Here is a 16,264-nt window from a genome sequence, read left to right on the forward strand (position 1 = left end):
AATGCCTGGGCTCTGATCCTGAGCTGAGCCAGAGAAATATGATAATCTTGGATGACCCATAGGTTGTACAGATGTCTTCTAAGCATCTCAGATTACGTTTTCTCGTACATGTTCCATCCCATTTTGCTATGTCTCTGGACTTTGCAGGCCAAGGGAAAGTTAAACTGCACTATAAGGCAGTTTTCGTGTATAATAACGTGTCACTACAGACAAGACAGTAAACTACACTGACTTTCCCTATGAGTATGCACTAATATTATAGGACCTGCCCCCGTCCTGCAGAGTCCCCTCTGTGACAGGCTACCTGTGCACAGTTACCGGGCTTCACACGGCGGTAGTCTCCCATGCGCAGCCCACATGTGTCCACATGTAACCAGCCAAGTGCCCCTTACCCTGGCTGCATCACAACAGCCTTATATTAAAAGGTGGGGTGAACACTGCAGGTAAACACATGCAGTTTATTTGCCATGTGATTATCATGGATAAGACACTTGTAGTAAGACTCGCCCACAGTAAAAGTCCAAAGCCGGGACATCCCCCCTCCAAAAAAAATCCAGGCATGGAGAGACACAGAGTGGGAATGATTCTCACACAGCAATAACATTCATCCAAGGGAGGAACACAAAAAAGGGGCACAGTGAACACAGAAACAAAACAGTTTCAACAGATTGAAATAATTCACACAAGAAAAGACAAACTCCTGTGAATTTCAAATAATATTTTGCAATAGTTTCTCATAAGAGAAGCATGGCCTTTGTCATTACCTTTTGGAATTTGTTACAGTGTAAGAATGCTTTAACTTGTACACAAAAAAACAGTTTACCGGACTTGAATTCAATTCCTTCCCCCTCTAGGTCTAACGTGTATTATCGTACAGGCAAATGTTTACTCAACTGTCAGGCTTCATCAAAGACTGTTACAAGATATCTCAAAAGTGATCCCATTAATGAAGCAGAGAACACGCTTGGAGAATGTGTTGTCCTATATTTTATGATAGAAAGTGTCCCTCTGTAATTTAAATATTGTTTTTATGGTGAAGTTGCTAATATATGGAAGAACTATCTTAAACCACATGATGAAAATATGCTACATCGTTGGTTCAGAGTGGATACATTCTTGGAAGAGACTATTCAGTCCCCTCTAAAATGCCTGGGAAAAATGCTCAAATAACGATATTTTGCATGAATAACTATGAAATATGAATTTGAAGTCAAATAGATTACACTTTCTTTTAATGTAGAATAATAATAACCACTGAACCAGACTGACCAGAGTTTTGTTAAGGAATATACGAGTCTGTTTGGAGAAAATTGATCTGCATTTGTCTGAGACGCTCCTCACATTTTCACAACGATCTACAATTCGGGCCAGCACTGGGACTTTTGAAATTCTGCCAGAGTTATACTTTGACTGGCTCCTGGAATCTTGGCATATTTGTTGATTCGTGGGGCAAATCTGGCGTCCACTGTGTCGGTTTCCTTTCACAACTACCTTGTATTTCCTTGCCCTCCAACCTATTCTATTTTTGTTTTTCAGGTATCCCTGTGGACCGAATATCAATTCTACAGATTTAGACTGCAAAAGAATGCAAGATCTGAATGTCTATCTTTCACAGATGTTTAGCGGCTCCTACGAACTTGCTCACGTATGTAAAATATATTTGAAATGTTTTTCATCAATGCACCTGCCCATGGAAAGTGCCATGGTTTATGAGCTGACCTGTGACTATACCGAACACCCTGCAATTGTTCAATTTTTAACCTACTTGCTAAAAGCAGGCTTTCAATTAAAATGTATAATGTACACAGCAGCCACCATTTTACTGCAAGCGTTAATAATTGTAGACGTACATTCTTACTGCTTCTTTACATATCCCTTCTGCATTTGTGCTCTGCATTACTATGCATGAAAAATGAAATGAAATCATCGATGTTAAATTGCATGCTAATCTGAACAAGCATTGGCATAGCCAATAGGTCTTGCCTTTGGAACCTTGTAAGTGTTTAGCCCTACAGCACACAATCCGAGGTGGTTTGCCACTAGGGATTGAACAGCTATACAATTACTATACACTGAGTCATGCAGTCTGATATAGGAATACATGTTTGCTTGAAACACGGAATGGAAAGTGTATCAATTAAAGTGCACAGTTTAAAATATTTAGCAAAGGACGCCCTACTGCTCCTTACCCTGTCAAGGAGCTGGGCCCCGGGATGGAGCAGCAAGACCATGGTGGGCGGCAGGGGTGGATTGTGATTGTTTAAGAGTTTAAAACACCTACGTGAGAGCAGTACATTATGCATAACACTACAAATGCATTAGTTGCTCACTCAATAATTCCACGCACACCACAGAACATACAACAGTCACTGGCAAACCAAACCTCCTTGTATGGGCGAACATCAAAAGTGGAAACGGCATCAAAATATTTGCATATGCACTAAATATCATTAGCTACCCATCTGTGCAAAGCCAGGAATGCTATGCTAAAACGTATTCACAAAGACAATGCCCATTTTACCCTGTAATGTGCGCTGGCGCCAACAGCAACACAAGGGGCAAACCCTTTACTAGTTCAGCTGCAGATGGAACAAGCATTTTGTTGTGATCTCGTGCCTGCTCGTGATGTGCTGTGTTGTGGACGCGATGCGGTCATGATTAGAATGTAGGGAAAGATTCGTTTCTGTGGAGCTGGGAGGCGGACGAGAGATATGTTGGTGCTGTTGTGCTACACGTTTTCAATAAACTTGAAGATATCAACTGGACGTGGAAGCAGCTTAATTTTAACACTGGCGACTGACTATCTCCGGTGGCAATTCCTGAAACTGTATGGACCAAACTTGGACTGGATGTTGCTGGTCCATTTGAACTTTTGCCGTCCAGTGAGCGTTTTGTTATTTTGTTGGTAGACTACACCTCGAAATGGGTAGTTACCAGATGTGTTTCTTCTGTGGGCACGAGGGTTGTGATCGATTTCCTTAACCTCTTCAGTGCCCCGCCCTGTGCCGGGCCTTTCATTAGCGGGCGGGGTTCATGACGAGATAGTCTCGTCATGGGCACAGCGCAACCGCGCTCCATGACGAGACTATCTCGTCATGGGCACTGAAGGGGTTAAGGATGTTTTTACTTTGGAAGGGGTGCCCAAATTTTTGGTAACGGACAATGGAGTACAATTTGTCTCTCATGAGATGTGTGAGTTTTTGAGGGAACATAACATCGTTCACCGAAAAACTGCGCTGTACTCACCGCAGAGTAATGGGTTGACTGAAAGGATGAATAGAGTGGTCAAGAGTTGTGCTCAGCGTGCCCTTGAGTGTAAAGTCTCCTTCAGCGGGGTGTTGAGAGACACTTGGTGGGCACATCGTACTGCTCCCAACATGATTACTCACATCTCACCATTTGAAGCGTTGAGAGGTAGGAAGGCTGTTTCCAAACTAAGTCCACGTGGTTGCGTGTATGTTTAGATGATCATATCTCGGTTGAATCCAAGCGGGCTTGCATTTCAGATTATCAACAGAGATATAAATCGAATTATGATTCTAGAATGTGTGTGAGAGTGAAGAAATGGCAACTTGGTGACAAGGTTATGGTGAAGAATCCCAATCATACTATGAAAGGCAAAAGCGCTTTCTTGAGTCCGTTCACTATTGTTGCCATAAAAAAAAATGTGGTGAGAGTGGATTCAGGATCGACTTGGAGTATGTCCAGACTGGTGAAGTTTACAGGGAAATCTCTGGGTTCTTCGCCATGCCCGATTTCCAAACCTCAAGTGCCTGGGGGCATTGTCAATGTTAGGAGTCCTAGGAATAGGCGTATTCCAGCAAAGTTCAATGATTTTGTTTTGAAATGATATGGAACTTATGTAGTAAATTGCATAGTCATTTAGTATTCTGTTTATTGTTGGGGGAGGGTTTTTGTTCTCTTTTTGCTTAAATGATTTTGGTGGATCAATTCTTGGTCCATGTTATTGTTGGGGTGTGCTGTGTTTTGTTGGGTTCTAAATTTCTGTTATGGGAGGGGGATGTGTTGTGATCTCGTGCCTGCTCGTGATCTGCTGTGTTGTGGACGCGATGCGGTCATGATTAGAATGTAGGGAGAGATTTGTTTCTGTAGAGCTGGGAGGCGGACGAGAGATATGTTGGTGCTGTTGTACTACACATTTTCAATAAACTTGAAGATATCTACTGGACGTGGAAGCAGCTTAATTTTAACACATTTGCAATGCAAATAGGTCTTGCATTTGTGAGTTAGAGCTATTGACATTGTAAATGGCAATGTTTTTTACCTGCATATTTTATTTTTGGAATGAATGTATATAGTGTACAAAATCCCTTGGAAAGGTCCTGCACCTCGTGATAAATATATTGAAAAAGACGCAAAGTGTGGATTGTGTCAACATTTGCTTGGCACGTACCTCATGGGTGAAGTGTCGCCACACATGCCCACCGTGGTGCTTTACTAATGCAAAACTCATTAATAAAAGTAGTGCTTACAGACTAACCAACGTTATCAGGATCGGAGCATGTGAATCCGAATCCCGGCTTCTCTTTCATTTTCTAGACTATTTGACTCACTCTCCTGCGTCTTGGTTATCCCCCAAACACTGGGAGGCAATGAAGTTTGCCAAGGGTGCGAGGGTAGGGGGGCTTCGGGGGTACATGAAAATGTATTCATTGCCTATTTGTCAAAGGTCGCCCGGTGCTATTAGTTAAAAGTGTGCAGATTTCATTAAGGTATTAAGAGTACTTTACTCGCATCTATGAGAAAATCGACATTAACAAAACAAAATGCCAGAATGTGTGTCAGTTTTCACAGTGTTTTAGACAGTACTGGTTGCTTAGTTTCATTGCATTAATTTTTGTATTCACTCTTTTACACAGCATCCAAAGTAGGTTACCTAACCCCAAAGCCCGAGTTGTTAAATGACCCATAGAAGGGAGTGTTTTACAGTTGAGCAAATGTGTCCAAATGTAATTTTGGTAGTGCCATGGAATGATCAGCCAATGAGGTACTCGATGAGCAGGTATTTACCTACATGTTCAAAACGTACCGTATTTTGGCTGTTGTTTGTTGGTACACAACCACCTCTCTGAATGTGTTTATTAACACAGAGCTTCATCTACCAGACAGTGCTCACTGAGGGGCGACTAAAGCACAGAACAAAATGTATTCATTTATCTTGAGTGTGAAGGAACCCGGAAGGTGCCCGCCCGGAGAGGCTAGGGATCCCAGCGCTTCTACAGACTCTGCCGTGCTCCTCTACACCAGCAGGGCACAGCTAAGAATCTGTCGCTTCTGCTAAGAATAGGATAGGGGGATGAGGTTGAGGCATGCGGGAGTTGCCGGCAGAATTCCAGGTTATTGAAAGTGATGATTCTGACGTGGGGCAATGGAGACTGACTTTGTCTGTTTGTCTGCTCCAGTCTATTTCTCTACCATCTACAGGGCTCACTGTCATGCATCCATTCATCTCTCTTTGTTAGAGGTGCGCGAGCCAAAATATTAATTAACAGGTAGAGCCAGCCGGAGACGAGCCAAGCGTATTCAAGCCAGTGGGCGAGCCGTGAAAATGATCGGCATGTTAATCATACAGTAAACATGATGTAAATGTGCGATAATGTCTCTTCAGAATTAAAAAAAGTGCAGTTCTGTAGCGCATCACCTCAGTACACAAGATTATAGCACTGAATTGAGAGGAAGTTATTAAAAGTGCTCGTTTCAAGCATGAGTTAAAACACTGCCGCTCCTCCCGCCCGACAACACTGCGGGCCCGATTCACAGAACTAACTTAAGACAAAATCCTAAACTTACTACTTTTGGTATTCACAGAAGTTAGGATTTTGTCTTAAGACAAACTTAAGACAGACTTAAGACAGTCTTAAGACAGACTTAAGACAAACTTAAGACAGACTTAAGACAGACTTAAGACAGATTTAGGACAGGATTTTGTCTTAAGACAAACTTAAGACAGACTTAAGACAGACTTAAGACAAACTTAAGACAGACTTAAGACAAACTTAAGACAGACTTAAGACAGACTTAAGTTAGGATTTTGTCTTAAGTCTGTCTTAAGACTGTCTTAAGTCTGTCTTAAGTTTGTCTTAAGTCTGTCTTAAGTCTGTCTTAAGTTTGTCTCAAGACAAACTTAAGATAAAATCCTAACTTCTGTGAATACCAAAAGTAGTACGTTTAGGATTTTGTCTTAAGCTAGTTCTGTGAATCGGCCCCTGCCATTTGCGAACTAAGAGGCGTCAGTTGCCATGCCTACCCTGAATGTTGCCTAGAGTCTTATTATATTTAGAATAACATTAAAATCTAGTTCATTAAACATGAGAAGTTTTTGTAAAGCACACACCTTGAACTCGCATATTTGAAGGTGGCAATAATAAAGATGAAAACGGAAGTGCCGGCAGGCCAGAAAACGCGAACGGGAGTGGGGGACAGGGTGAGAAGTCACAGACTGAGGGAGGGGGCGTGGGGTGGGGAGACAGGGAAGAAAATAGTGTTAGGAGTAAAGGGGCCAAAGCAGTGGAAGGATACAAACGATGAATGAGGAGGGACTAACAAGCCTCAAACCAATCGGAAGGCAGTATTTAAGACAAAAGCCAATAGGTAGAGAGTGGGCGGAGCTTCCACAAAGCTTCCACACTACAGTATATACTGCATGTCTTGCAAAGCGATGGCAGCGCATTTACGCTGGAACGCTAGGCGAGACCTATAGGAACATAGTGTCAGGAGTAAAGGGGTCAATAACCGTGGAAGGATACAAATGATGAATGAGGAGGGACTAACAAGCCTCAAACCAATCGGAAGGCAGCAATTAAGACAAAAGCCAATGGGCAGAGAGTGGGCAGAGCTTCCACGAAGCTTACACACTACAGTATATACTGCATGCCTCGCAAAGCGATGGCAGCGCATTCACACTGCAACGCTAGGCGAGACCTAAAAAGGTAAAAGCTAGCGAACAGCAGAAAGTTATAAACTATTGAACCTGCTCACATGTGCCAAAGAAGAATGGCTGAGTGGCCAGCAAAGAATTTGTCTGCAGCAGCTACCTACTCTGATGGCATCTCCAATCCCTTATCGCAAACATTAATGTAAAAGAGAGAGAGAACAACAGAAAACATACTGCTTTGGAGGCTGTAAACAAACAGCGATTAAGAGGTATTAGGACTCCCTTAATAGCACTTGGACTTCAAGTCCGACAGCGCAGGTAACGGGCAGACAAGATCGTAAAAGAGACAGTCTCAGCGTGTGCATATGGACTAAACAGTTTAGAGACAATAGAAAACAAGAGCACACAGGATCCTATAAACCCTTACTTACCGCGCTGGTCCTGAAGGAAACTTGAAAGCTAAGTTAGTGTAAATAGTTTGCTTTATCCCCAAAACAAAGAAGTCTCAGAACAGCCTACTGTGGCTTAACGTACCCCCAACAAGTGTGTCCACATAGTCCGTGTTTCCATACGGCAACGTAATTAGAGTGACCTCAAGTGCATACAATGGCAATACCATTAAAATAAGGTGCAACCATTAAAAGTGGCTGCTGATCTTACTTGAAGAGGCCTGCAATAGATAAACAAAGACATTTTCATGTACATGTTTTCATGTAGTGCTCAATACTCGGGGTTAACCTTTTTCTAAGCGCTCCTAACTTTGGAAAATAATGAAAGAAGCCGATAAAGTGACTTGACGAAGATCGCACAATTTTGTCAAGTGGGGATGCTGGGATTAAAACGTCTCTACTGATCGCCGAGATCATTTGTAATTGAAATTGCATTTATATAGCGTTTACTACCCGACCCAAGGTTGGTGGTTAATCTAGTGGCTCTTGTAAATTCAAGTGATTAACCAGAACAAGAGGGGAGGTTCACTCCCAGGTTGGAGGGGAGAAGGTGGAGAAACCCTGTTTGTTACTCCTATTCATGCTGGCCTTGATTATCCCAAGGTCAGAAGGCCCAGGGCTGCGGCAAGTTATTAAATTAAAAGATGGCATTTAACACCATAACCCCATATCATGGTGTGAAACTCAATTATAGTCTATGGGTTCTTTGTGGTTTGCCTGGAGCGAGGCTGGATTTCAGGGTGAGTAAGGTGTCTCTTTTGTGTGTCAGTTTTGTCAATTAGCATTTTTGTAGAACATTCCACAAAATGGACTCTCCCATTGCAGTTTAAGTAATATACACTGGCGTTATGGAGTTAAGAAGCATGAAAATCAGAGTAGGCTCTGCTGCACATGGAAATGACACGTGCCAGATGCTCGAGCCTTGTTCTGTTTTAATCGATGATGTTCTGTGCGAACGCCTGTTGGACCCGGCCTCGTGGCGTGGTCCTGACCCCCGTGGATTGTGCCCGTTCCCCGCCCCGGCCTTCACGGGCCACCCTTCCGAACTGCACCAAGACCCCTCATTCCGAGCCGCACGAGGTCGCATACCCCTCGGGGCTCCGCCATCTTGTTGGCATCCACGCGACTCTGTGCGCCAGCCGGCGCGACCCCGCTCAACCCGGCCTCGGCCCCGGCGAAGCCCCGACATCGAGGCACCAAGAACTGGCCAGGGGGTGCCACATGAACCATTCACCGCCCCCGGCGGAGGACAGTATCGATGAGACCCCCGACTGTCCTCCCATCCCTAGGTGTGATCGCCCTGCAACTCTCTTGGGCCGGGCGCCTTTCCTGCTGGGCGTCTGGCCACCTCCACCCGGCCTCTCCGCCCCCCCCGGGCGCCAGGGTCCGGACATCAAAGGGCTCCAGACCTATATCTGGGGTGACCCCGCCACAGATCGGCAGTTGTATCCAGGAGTCGAGAGCCCTGCTGATTGAATCGCGGCCGACCCTACGGAGAAGAACTCTTGCTTGAACTATCACGAGCCCTGCAGACTGCGTCGCGGCTCCTTCTTGTGAACACCTTGAAGCCCCCCGGAACATCGGGGCCCTGCTGACGCTTTCGCGGCCCAACCTCGCTGAAACCTCCCTCGGAGCCCTGCTGACGACGTCGCGGCTCGAGCTGAGCAGAAACCATCTTGAGAGCCCTGCTGACCTGATCGCGGCTCCCCACGAACTGAACGCCAGAGCCCTGCTGATGCCGTCGCGGCTCGACCCCTCCGAGATCCGGAGGTCCTCCAGCTTGAGGATAAGAACTGGGCCCCAGGTACCCTCGTACCGAGCTCCTGCTAAAGACTGTCCCGCTACCCCTACCCTTCCAAAGAGACACTGAGACTTTTGGTGGATCCCTCGATCCCTTTCGTGTAAATATTGATCTCGTAAACCTTTAAATGCTGATAAAGAATTGCTCGTCTTGAGACAACCTCCTTGAGTCCGGTGTGGTGGTGTTACTGTGCTAGTACGTGATAGGAGAAGGATCTCTCAGGAGGCTTCTCGACGGCGCTCGGCTACTTCGTGCAAGTGAGGGCCCCCCCCTTGGTGGTCTCACCGACTCCTCGGGGTCCGCCTTCCAACATTTGGTGGCCAGCGACGGGATCCGAGCCGAACGCAGTACGTACCAGCCAGTACCCACTAGCTACCCATCCAGTCAAACAGTAATCATGAGCAGCCAGGAAAATAACGCGACCATGGAGTTCCAGCCCGAACGGTTGGAGGAATATATGCACAAAGAATTAAAACAGTTCTGCAAGGACAAAGGCATTGCAACCACCAGCCTAGGTACCAAAGAGGAGATGCAGAAAGCTCTGAGGACCTGGCTGGAGGCCGAGGCAGGCCACTCCCAAGAAGAAGGTCCCTTGCCCCTGACTGAGGCCACATCAACCGCACTGACTCCAGCAACCGGAGGAAGAAAGAGCCTAGAAACCGGCCTCTCCGAAGAAGAAATACGAGAGCGGGAGAAGGTCCGGAACCACGAACTAGAGCTCGCACGACTGCGGCTGGACGGCGAACTCCAGCTGGCGGAAAAGAAACTGGCCCTAGAGCAGCTACTGCTTCAAGAGGAGATAGAAGAGAAGAGACGGCACCGAGAGTTGGAGGAAAAGAAAATGACCCTGGAGCACGAGCGAAGTCTCAAAGAGCTCGAAATCAAGGCCAAGAACGGGGGGACCAACACCCCCAGTACTAGAGACACCCTACCGCCTGCCGAGGCCAAGGTACATATCCCGAAAGAGGTCGTCAAGGAGTACTATAAGAATGACGACATCCAACAATGGTTCAAGGCCTACGAGGTGGCCATGACCTCTCATCGGGTGCCCCGAAAGGACTGGGGCGCCGGCCTGTGGGGGCGGTTCCTGAGTGAGGGTCGAGACACACTGCTCCAGCTGCCGGAGGAGGTGATGACCTCCTACGATCACATGAAGGAGGCCCTGCTCACCCGCTACGGGCTAACCGCGGAAATGTACCGCCAGCGGTTCAGAGACTGCAAAAAGATCCCGGGTACCACCTGGGTGGAATATGTGGACTTTTTCAGCCGGGCCCTAGAAGGATGGATCAAGGGTAGCAAAGTCACCACCTACGGGCAGCTGGTCGACCTCATCGTGTGGGAACATCTCTCCAACAATTGCTTCGTGGAACTGAGGCAACACCTCCTCGACAGCAAGATGTCCGACCCACGAAAACTCGCCGTCGAGGCCGATCGATGGGTCAACTCCCGGGTCCCCCGGAACTCAATGGGGGAGTACCAGAGGAACCCCACCGGACCCCCCCCCGCCAACGCGGTGGAGGGGGAGGGCCGAACAGGAACCGGGACCCCCCCGCCGGGGCCCCCAGGAGCCCCCCTCGAGGGCCACCGCAGCAACAACTCTCCCCGAGCCTAGCCCGAAGGGGGGCGACCCCGGCCAGACCCGGACCACGGCCACCAGTAACATGCTACGGCTGCCAACAAACCGGACACTATGCCAGCGACCCGGTCTGCCCCCTGAACCGAAGAAACGGGGCCGGCGGGCCGCCGCCCCGACAGCTGGCGGCCGCCGCCCTGGGAGAGGGAGAAGAGGAAGAAGAAACCCTCGACCGAGGGACCACCGAATGGGAGCCCAGGCCCAGGCTACCCAGGCAGCCATGTCCCTGGTCTGCCTGGGTAGCCGAGAAATGGTGCCCCGCACCCCCATCCCAAGCAACACCCAGAAGTACAGGCAGCAGGTCACCGTCAATGGACAACGGGCCGAAGCCCTTCGTGACACCGGCGCCAGTGTCACCGCTGTCCGCTGCCACCTGGTGACCCCCGAACAGATCCTACCCCATGTGCTGTGCCCCGTCCGGACGGCCGACAACAGCGAAAGCCTGTGCCAGATGGCCCTGGTCCCCTTCGAGTGGGGAGGGGTGACCGGCCTGCTAAAGGTGACGGTCCGCGATGACGCACCCGTAGACTGCCTCCTGGGGAACGACTTGGAGAGTTCCCCCTGGGCTCAAGTAGAGCGACGAGAGCACCTCCGAATGCTGGGACTATCCGAATGGGCCTGCGCCAGCTCCCGGTCCATGACTGCCCGGGCCCCCCGCTCGTCCTAGGCCCCCGGTGCCGCCCAGCCCGAGGGGCTCGCACCACCCCCCGCCGGCGGCGAAGGGGAGGCGGACACCGACCCTGGACCTAGTGAATCCTCCCCCGAGGAGATTGCTTCCCCGTGCGCCCTACCAGAACTGGCACAATGGCGACACGAAGGGGGCCCCACCCGGGAGCAGTTCCAGCAAGAGCAGCCATCCTGTCCCTCTCTCGAAGGGGTCCGACAACAAGCGTCCGCACAAACCAACGGGGACCAGACCGGCACCCACTGGGTCTACTGGGCCGAGGGCCTGTTGTACAGTGAGCAAAAAGTGGCAGAACTCGGGGCCAGCTGCGTGTTGGTGGTCCCCCTCCGCTTCCGGGAGTTCCTGCTCAACCTGGCACATGACGTGCCCCTCACCGGACACTTGGGGCAAGACAAAACTTACAGCCGTCTGGTGACCCACTTCTACTGGCCCCGGATGCGGAGAGACGTGGACAACCACTGCCGGTCCTGCCAGACCTGCCAAGCCAGCGGGAAGACGGGGGGTCGAGTCAAGGCCCCCCTCCAGCCCTTTCCAGCCGTCAGCACCCCGTTCGAACGGGTCGGAATCGATATCGTGGGGCCCCTGGACCCCCAGACCGCCCTGGGCCACCGCTTCATCCTGGTCCTCGTGGACCACGCCACCAGGTACCCGGAGGCGGTCCCGCTAAGAACTATAACGGCCCCCGTGGTAGGCCGGGCCTTGATGGGGATCCTCTCCCGAGTGGGATTTCCCCGCGAAGTGGTGAGCGACAGGGGCACGAACTTTATTTCCAAATACATGCGGTCCCTGTGGCAGCAATGCGGGGTCACGTACAAATTCACAACCCCCTATCACCCTCAGGGGAAAGGACTGGTTGAGCGGTTCAACAGAACCTTAAAGGGAATGATCCAGGGCCTGGAAGAGCCCCTCCGGCGGAGATGGGATGTCCTGCTGCCGTGCCTCCTGTTTGCCTATCGGGAGGTCCCGCAGAAGTCCCTGGGGTTCAGCCCGTTTGAACTATTGTACGGACATCCGGTCCGCGGACCGCTCAGCCTGGTCAAGGAGGGCTGGGAGACGAAGCTCCAAGGCGCCCCTCCTGACGTCTACCGATACCTCCTGACCCTCCGAAACCAGACCCGCAAGTTCCGAGCCATGGCCGAAGCCAACCTCGAGGCCAGCCAGGAGGACATGAAGCGGTGGTACGATCGGAACTCCTCTACCATCGAATTCGAGCCAGGCCAGAGAGTCTGGGTCATGGCCCCGGTTGAACCCGGCGCCCTCCAGGACAAGTGGACCGGGCCCTTCAAGGTAGTGGAGAAGAAAAGCCCCGTCACCTACCTAGTCGACCTGGAGTCCCCCCGGAACCCCCTCCGGGTTCTACATGCTAACAGGCTCAAACCCCACTTTGCCCGGACCGAACTGAGCCTGCTACTGGCGACCGACGAGGGGGGCGAGGACGACTCCGAGCCCCTGCCCGACCTCTTGCAGTCCAACGTCCATGACGGATCCATCAAAGGTGTCCAACTCGCCTCTTCCCTGACCCCGGAACAGCGTGACGACTGTCAACATCTGCTGCAGGACTACGCAGCCCTCTTCTCCCTCACCCCGGGGGTGACCCACTGGTGCGTCCACGACGTCGACACCGGGGAGAGCCCCCCCGTGCGACACCGAGCCTACAGGGTACCCGACCGAGTGCGGGCATGCATCCAGGCCGAAGTAGCAAAGATGCTGGCCCTGGGGGTCATCGAACCCTCCGACAGCCCGTGGGCCAGCCCTGTCGTCCTGGTACCAAAGGCCGCAGCCCCCGGCCACTCCCCGGAGTTACGATTCTGCGTAGACTACCGAGCCCTGAATGCGGTGACAAAGACGGACGCCCATCCTATACCCCGGGCCGACGAACTCATCGACCGCTTAGGGGCCGCCCGCTACCTGAGCACGCTGGACCTCACCGCCGGGTACTGGCAGATCCAGCTCACCCCCGGCGCCCAAGAAAGATCCGCCTTTTCTACCCCGGATGGGCATTACCACTTTCGGGTGATGCCCTTCGGAATGAAGAATGCCCCGGCCACTTTCCAAAGACTTGTAAACAAGGTTTTGGCCGGGCTCGAGGCCTTCAGTGCGGCCTACTTAGATGACATTGCCGTGTACAGCAACCACTGGGCGGAGCACCTCCTTCACCTCAAAGCCGTCCTGGCCGCCCTCCAGCGGGCCGGGCTCACGATCAAGGCCAGCAAATGCCAGATCGGCCACGGATCCGTGACCTACCTGGGCCATCACGTGGGGAGCGGGCAGGTGGCCCCTCTCCAGCCTAAAATCGATGCCATCCAGGCCTGGGAACCCCCTACTACCCAGACAGCTGTCCGGGCCTTCCTGGGCCTCACCGGTTACTACCGGCGGTTCATCCGGGACTATGGGAGCCTTGTTGGCCCCCTCACAGAGCTCACGTCCAAGAAGCAGCCCCAGAAGGTGCACTGGACACCCCGCTGCCAAGCAGCCTTCGAAACCCTCAAGGCAGCGATGTGTACTGCCCCTGTGCTGCAGGCCCCCGACTACAGTAAGGAGTTCGTGGTGCAGACGGACGCCTCCGAGTATGGGATCGTGGCCGTCCTGTCCCAGGCCGATGAAAAGGGGCTCGACCGACCAGTGGCCTTCATCAGCCGACGGCTACTGCCCCGGGAGCAGCGATGGAGCACCATCGAGCGTGAAGCCTTCGCTGTAGTGTGGGCCCTTAAGAAGCTCCGGCCCTATCTCTTCGGTACCCACTTCCGGGTCCAGACCGACCACCGGCCCCTGCGGTGGTTAATGCAAATGCGGGGCGAGAACCCCAAGCTGCTGCGGTGGTCCATCTCGCTGCAAGGGATGGACTTTGATGTCGAACACCGGCCCAGCAATGACCACGCCAACGCCGACGGCCTGTCCCGCTTCTTCCGCCTTGACGAGGAGAATCCCCAAGGAGATGGGTGACTCTCCATGCCTTCGGCTGGGGGGGACGCCTGTTGGACCCGGCCTCGTGGCGTGGTCCTGACCCCCGTGGATTGTGCCCGTTCCCCGCCCCGGCCTTCACGGGCCACCCTTCCAAACTGCACCGAGACCCCTCATTCCGAGCCGCACGAGGTCGCATACCCCTCGGGGCTCCGCCATCTTGTTGGCATCCACGTGACTCTGTGCGCCAGCCGGCGCGACCCCGCCCAACCCGGCCTCGGCCCCGGCGAAGCCCCGACATCGAGGCACCAAGAACTGGCCAGGGGGTGCCACATGAACCATTCACCGCCCCCGGCGGAGGACAGTATCGATGAGACCCCCGACTGTCCTCCCATCCCTAGGTGTGATCGCCCTGCAACTCTCTTGGGCCGGGCGCCTCTCCTGCTGGGCGTCTGGCCACCTCCACCCGGCCTCTCCGCCCCCCCCGGGCGCCAGGGTCCGGACATCAAAGGGCTCCAGACCTATATCTGGGGCGACCCCGCCACAGATCGGCAGTTGTATCCAGGAGTCGAGATCCCTGCTGATTGAATCGCGGCCGACCCTACGGAGAAGAACTCTTGCTTGAACTATCACGAGCCCTGCAGACTGCGTCGCGGCTCTTTCTTGTGAACACCTTGAAGCCCCCCAGAACATCGGGGCCCTGCTGACGCTGTCGCGGCCCAACCTCGCTGAAACCTCCCTCGGAGCCCTGCTGACGACGTCGCGGCTCGAGCTGAGCAGAAACCATCTTGAGAGCCCTGCTGACTTGATCGCGGCTCCCCACGAACTGAACGCCAGAGCCCTGCTGACGCCGTCGCGGCTCGACCCCTCCGAGATCCAGAGGTCCTCCAGCTTGAGGATAAGAACTGGGCCCCAGGTACCCTCGTACCGAGCTCCTGCTAAAGACTGTCCCGCTACCCCTACCCTTCCAAAGAGACACTGAGACTTTTGGTGGATCCCTCGATCCCTTTCGTGTAAATATTGATCTCGTAAACCTTTAAATGCTGATAAAGAATTGCTCGTCTTGAGACAACCTCCTTGAGTCCGGTGTGGTGGTGTTACTGTGCTAGTACGTGATAGGAGAAGGATCTCTCAGGAGGCTTCTCGACGGCGCTCGGCTACTTCGTGCAAGTGAGGGCCCCCCCCTTGGTGGTCTCACCGACTCCTCGGGGTCCGCCTTCCAACAACGCCTCTGTTGTCAAATCACCCCAGGCTAGCCGCAGGGTTGACACCATCGCTGCTCACATGGGCACTGCCGGCTGCCTCACTCTCTCACCAGAGGGCACCACCTCCTCCTCCTGAAAGGCAGCGTCCACGGCTGGCCCCACTTGCGCACACCGACTTAAATCCCGGTGAGACTGGAGGACTGCGTTAAGGAGTTTATGTTCCCGGGTTGATGGATGGCATCTCTCGCGTTTATTCCAAGTCCGTTCCCTGAGTTTCTGCCGGCCTGCATAATCAGCAATAAAAAATTAGCTGCCCTCCTGATGCCCCTCCTTGGCTCCCACCCCCAAAGATCTGAACTGCATTAATGCCTGCGTGCTCCATCAATGCCTGTGTCTATTGCTCTGAATAATTGAGCGTGGTGACACGCGCCCGCACCAAGCTAATAGTGAAAATGCTTTTGAACTGAAGCGAGTGACGGAGAGGGGGTGCAGAAAGACGGGGTGTGTATAACTCTAATGTATGCATGTGAGTGTGTTATGCTGCAACTCAGCATGCTGGGCTGCAAAAATCCTTTAAAAAAGTTCCCCTCAGAGACACATGAAACACGAAAGCAGACGAAAACTGTAGTTAGAGGGTGCTGCTTGCGGACGTGACATGTCGGATCGACAGCCAACAATAGGCCAGCTAAGAAGAG

General features: G+C 52.0%; 1 protein-coding gene across 11 annotated transcripts in view; it reads left to right on the top strand.

Moving 5' to 3' along the window:
- PIK3C2G (phosphatidylinositol-4-phosphate 3-kinase catalytic subunit type 2 gamma) overlaps nt 1-16,264 on the top strand; it is a 2,048,585-nt gene that overhangs the window by 1,927,318 nt on the left and 105,003 nt on the right. For all 11 annotated transcript variants that reach the window (XM_085652678.1, XM_085652687.1, XM_085652677.1 and 8 more), the window contains one exon: nt 1,537-1,645. In XM_085652678.1, the coding sequence (XP_085508804.1) occupies nt 1,537-1,645 (109 nt within the window). The remainder of the gene's footprint in view (nt 1-1,536; nt 1,646-16,264) is intronic.

Source organism: Triturus cristatus, chromosome 4_1 (assembly GCF_964204655.1).
Source record: "Triturus cristatus chromosome 4_1, aTriCri1.1, whole genome shotgun sequence".
NCBI lineage: Eukaryota > Metazoa > Chordata > Amphibia > Caudata > Salamandridae > Triturus > Triturus cristatus.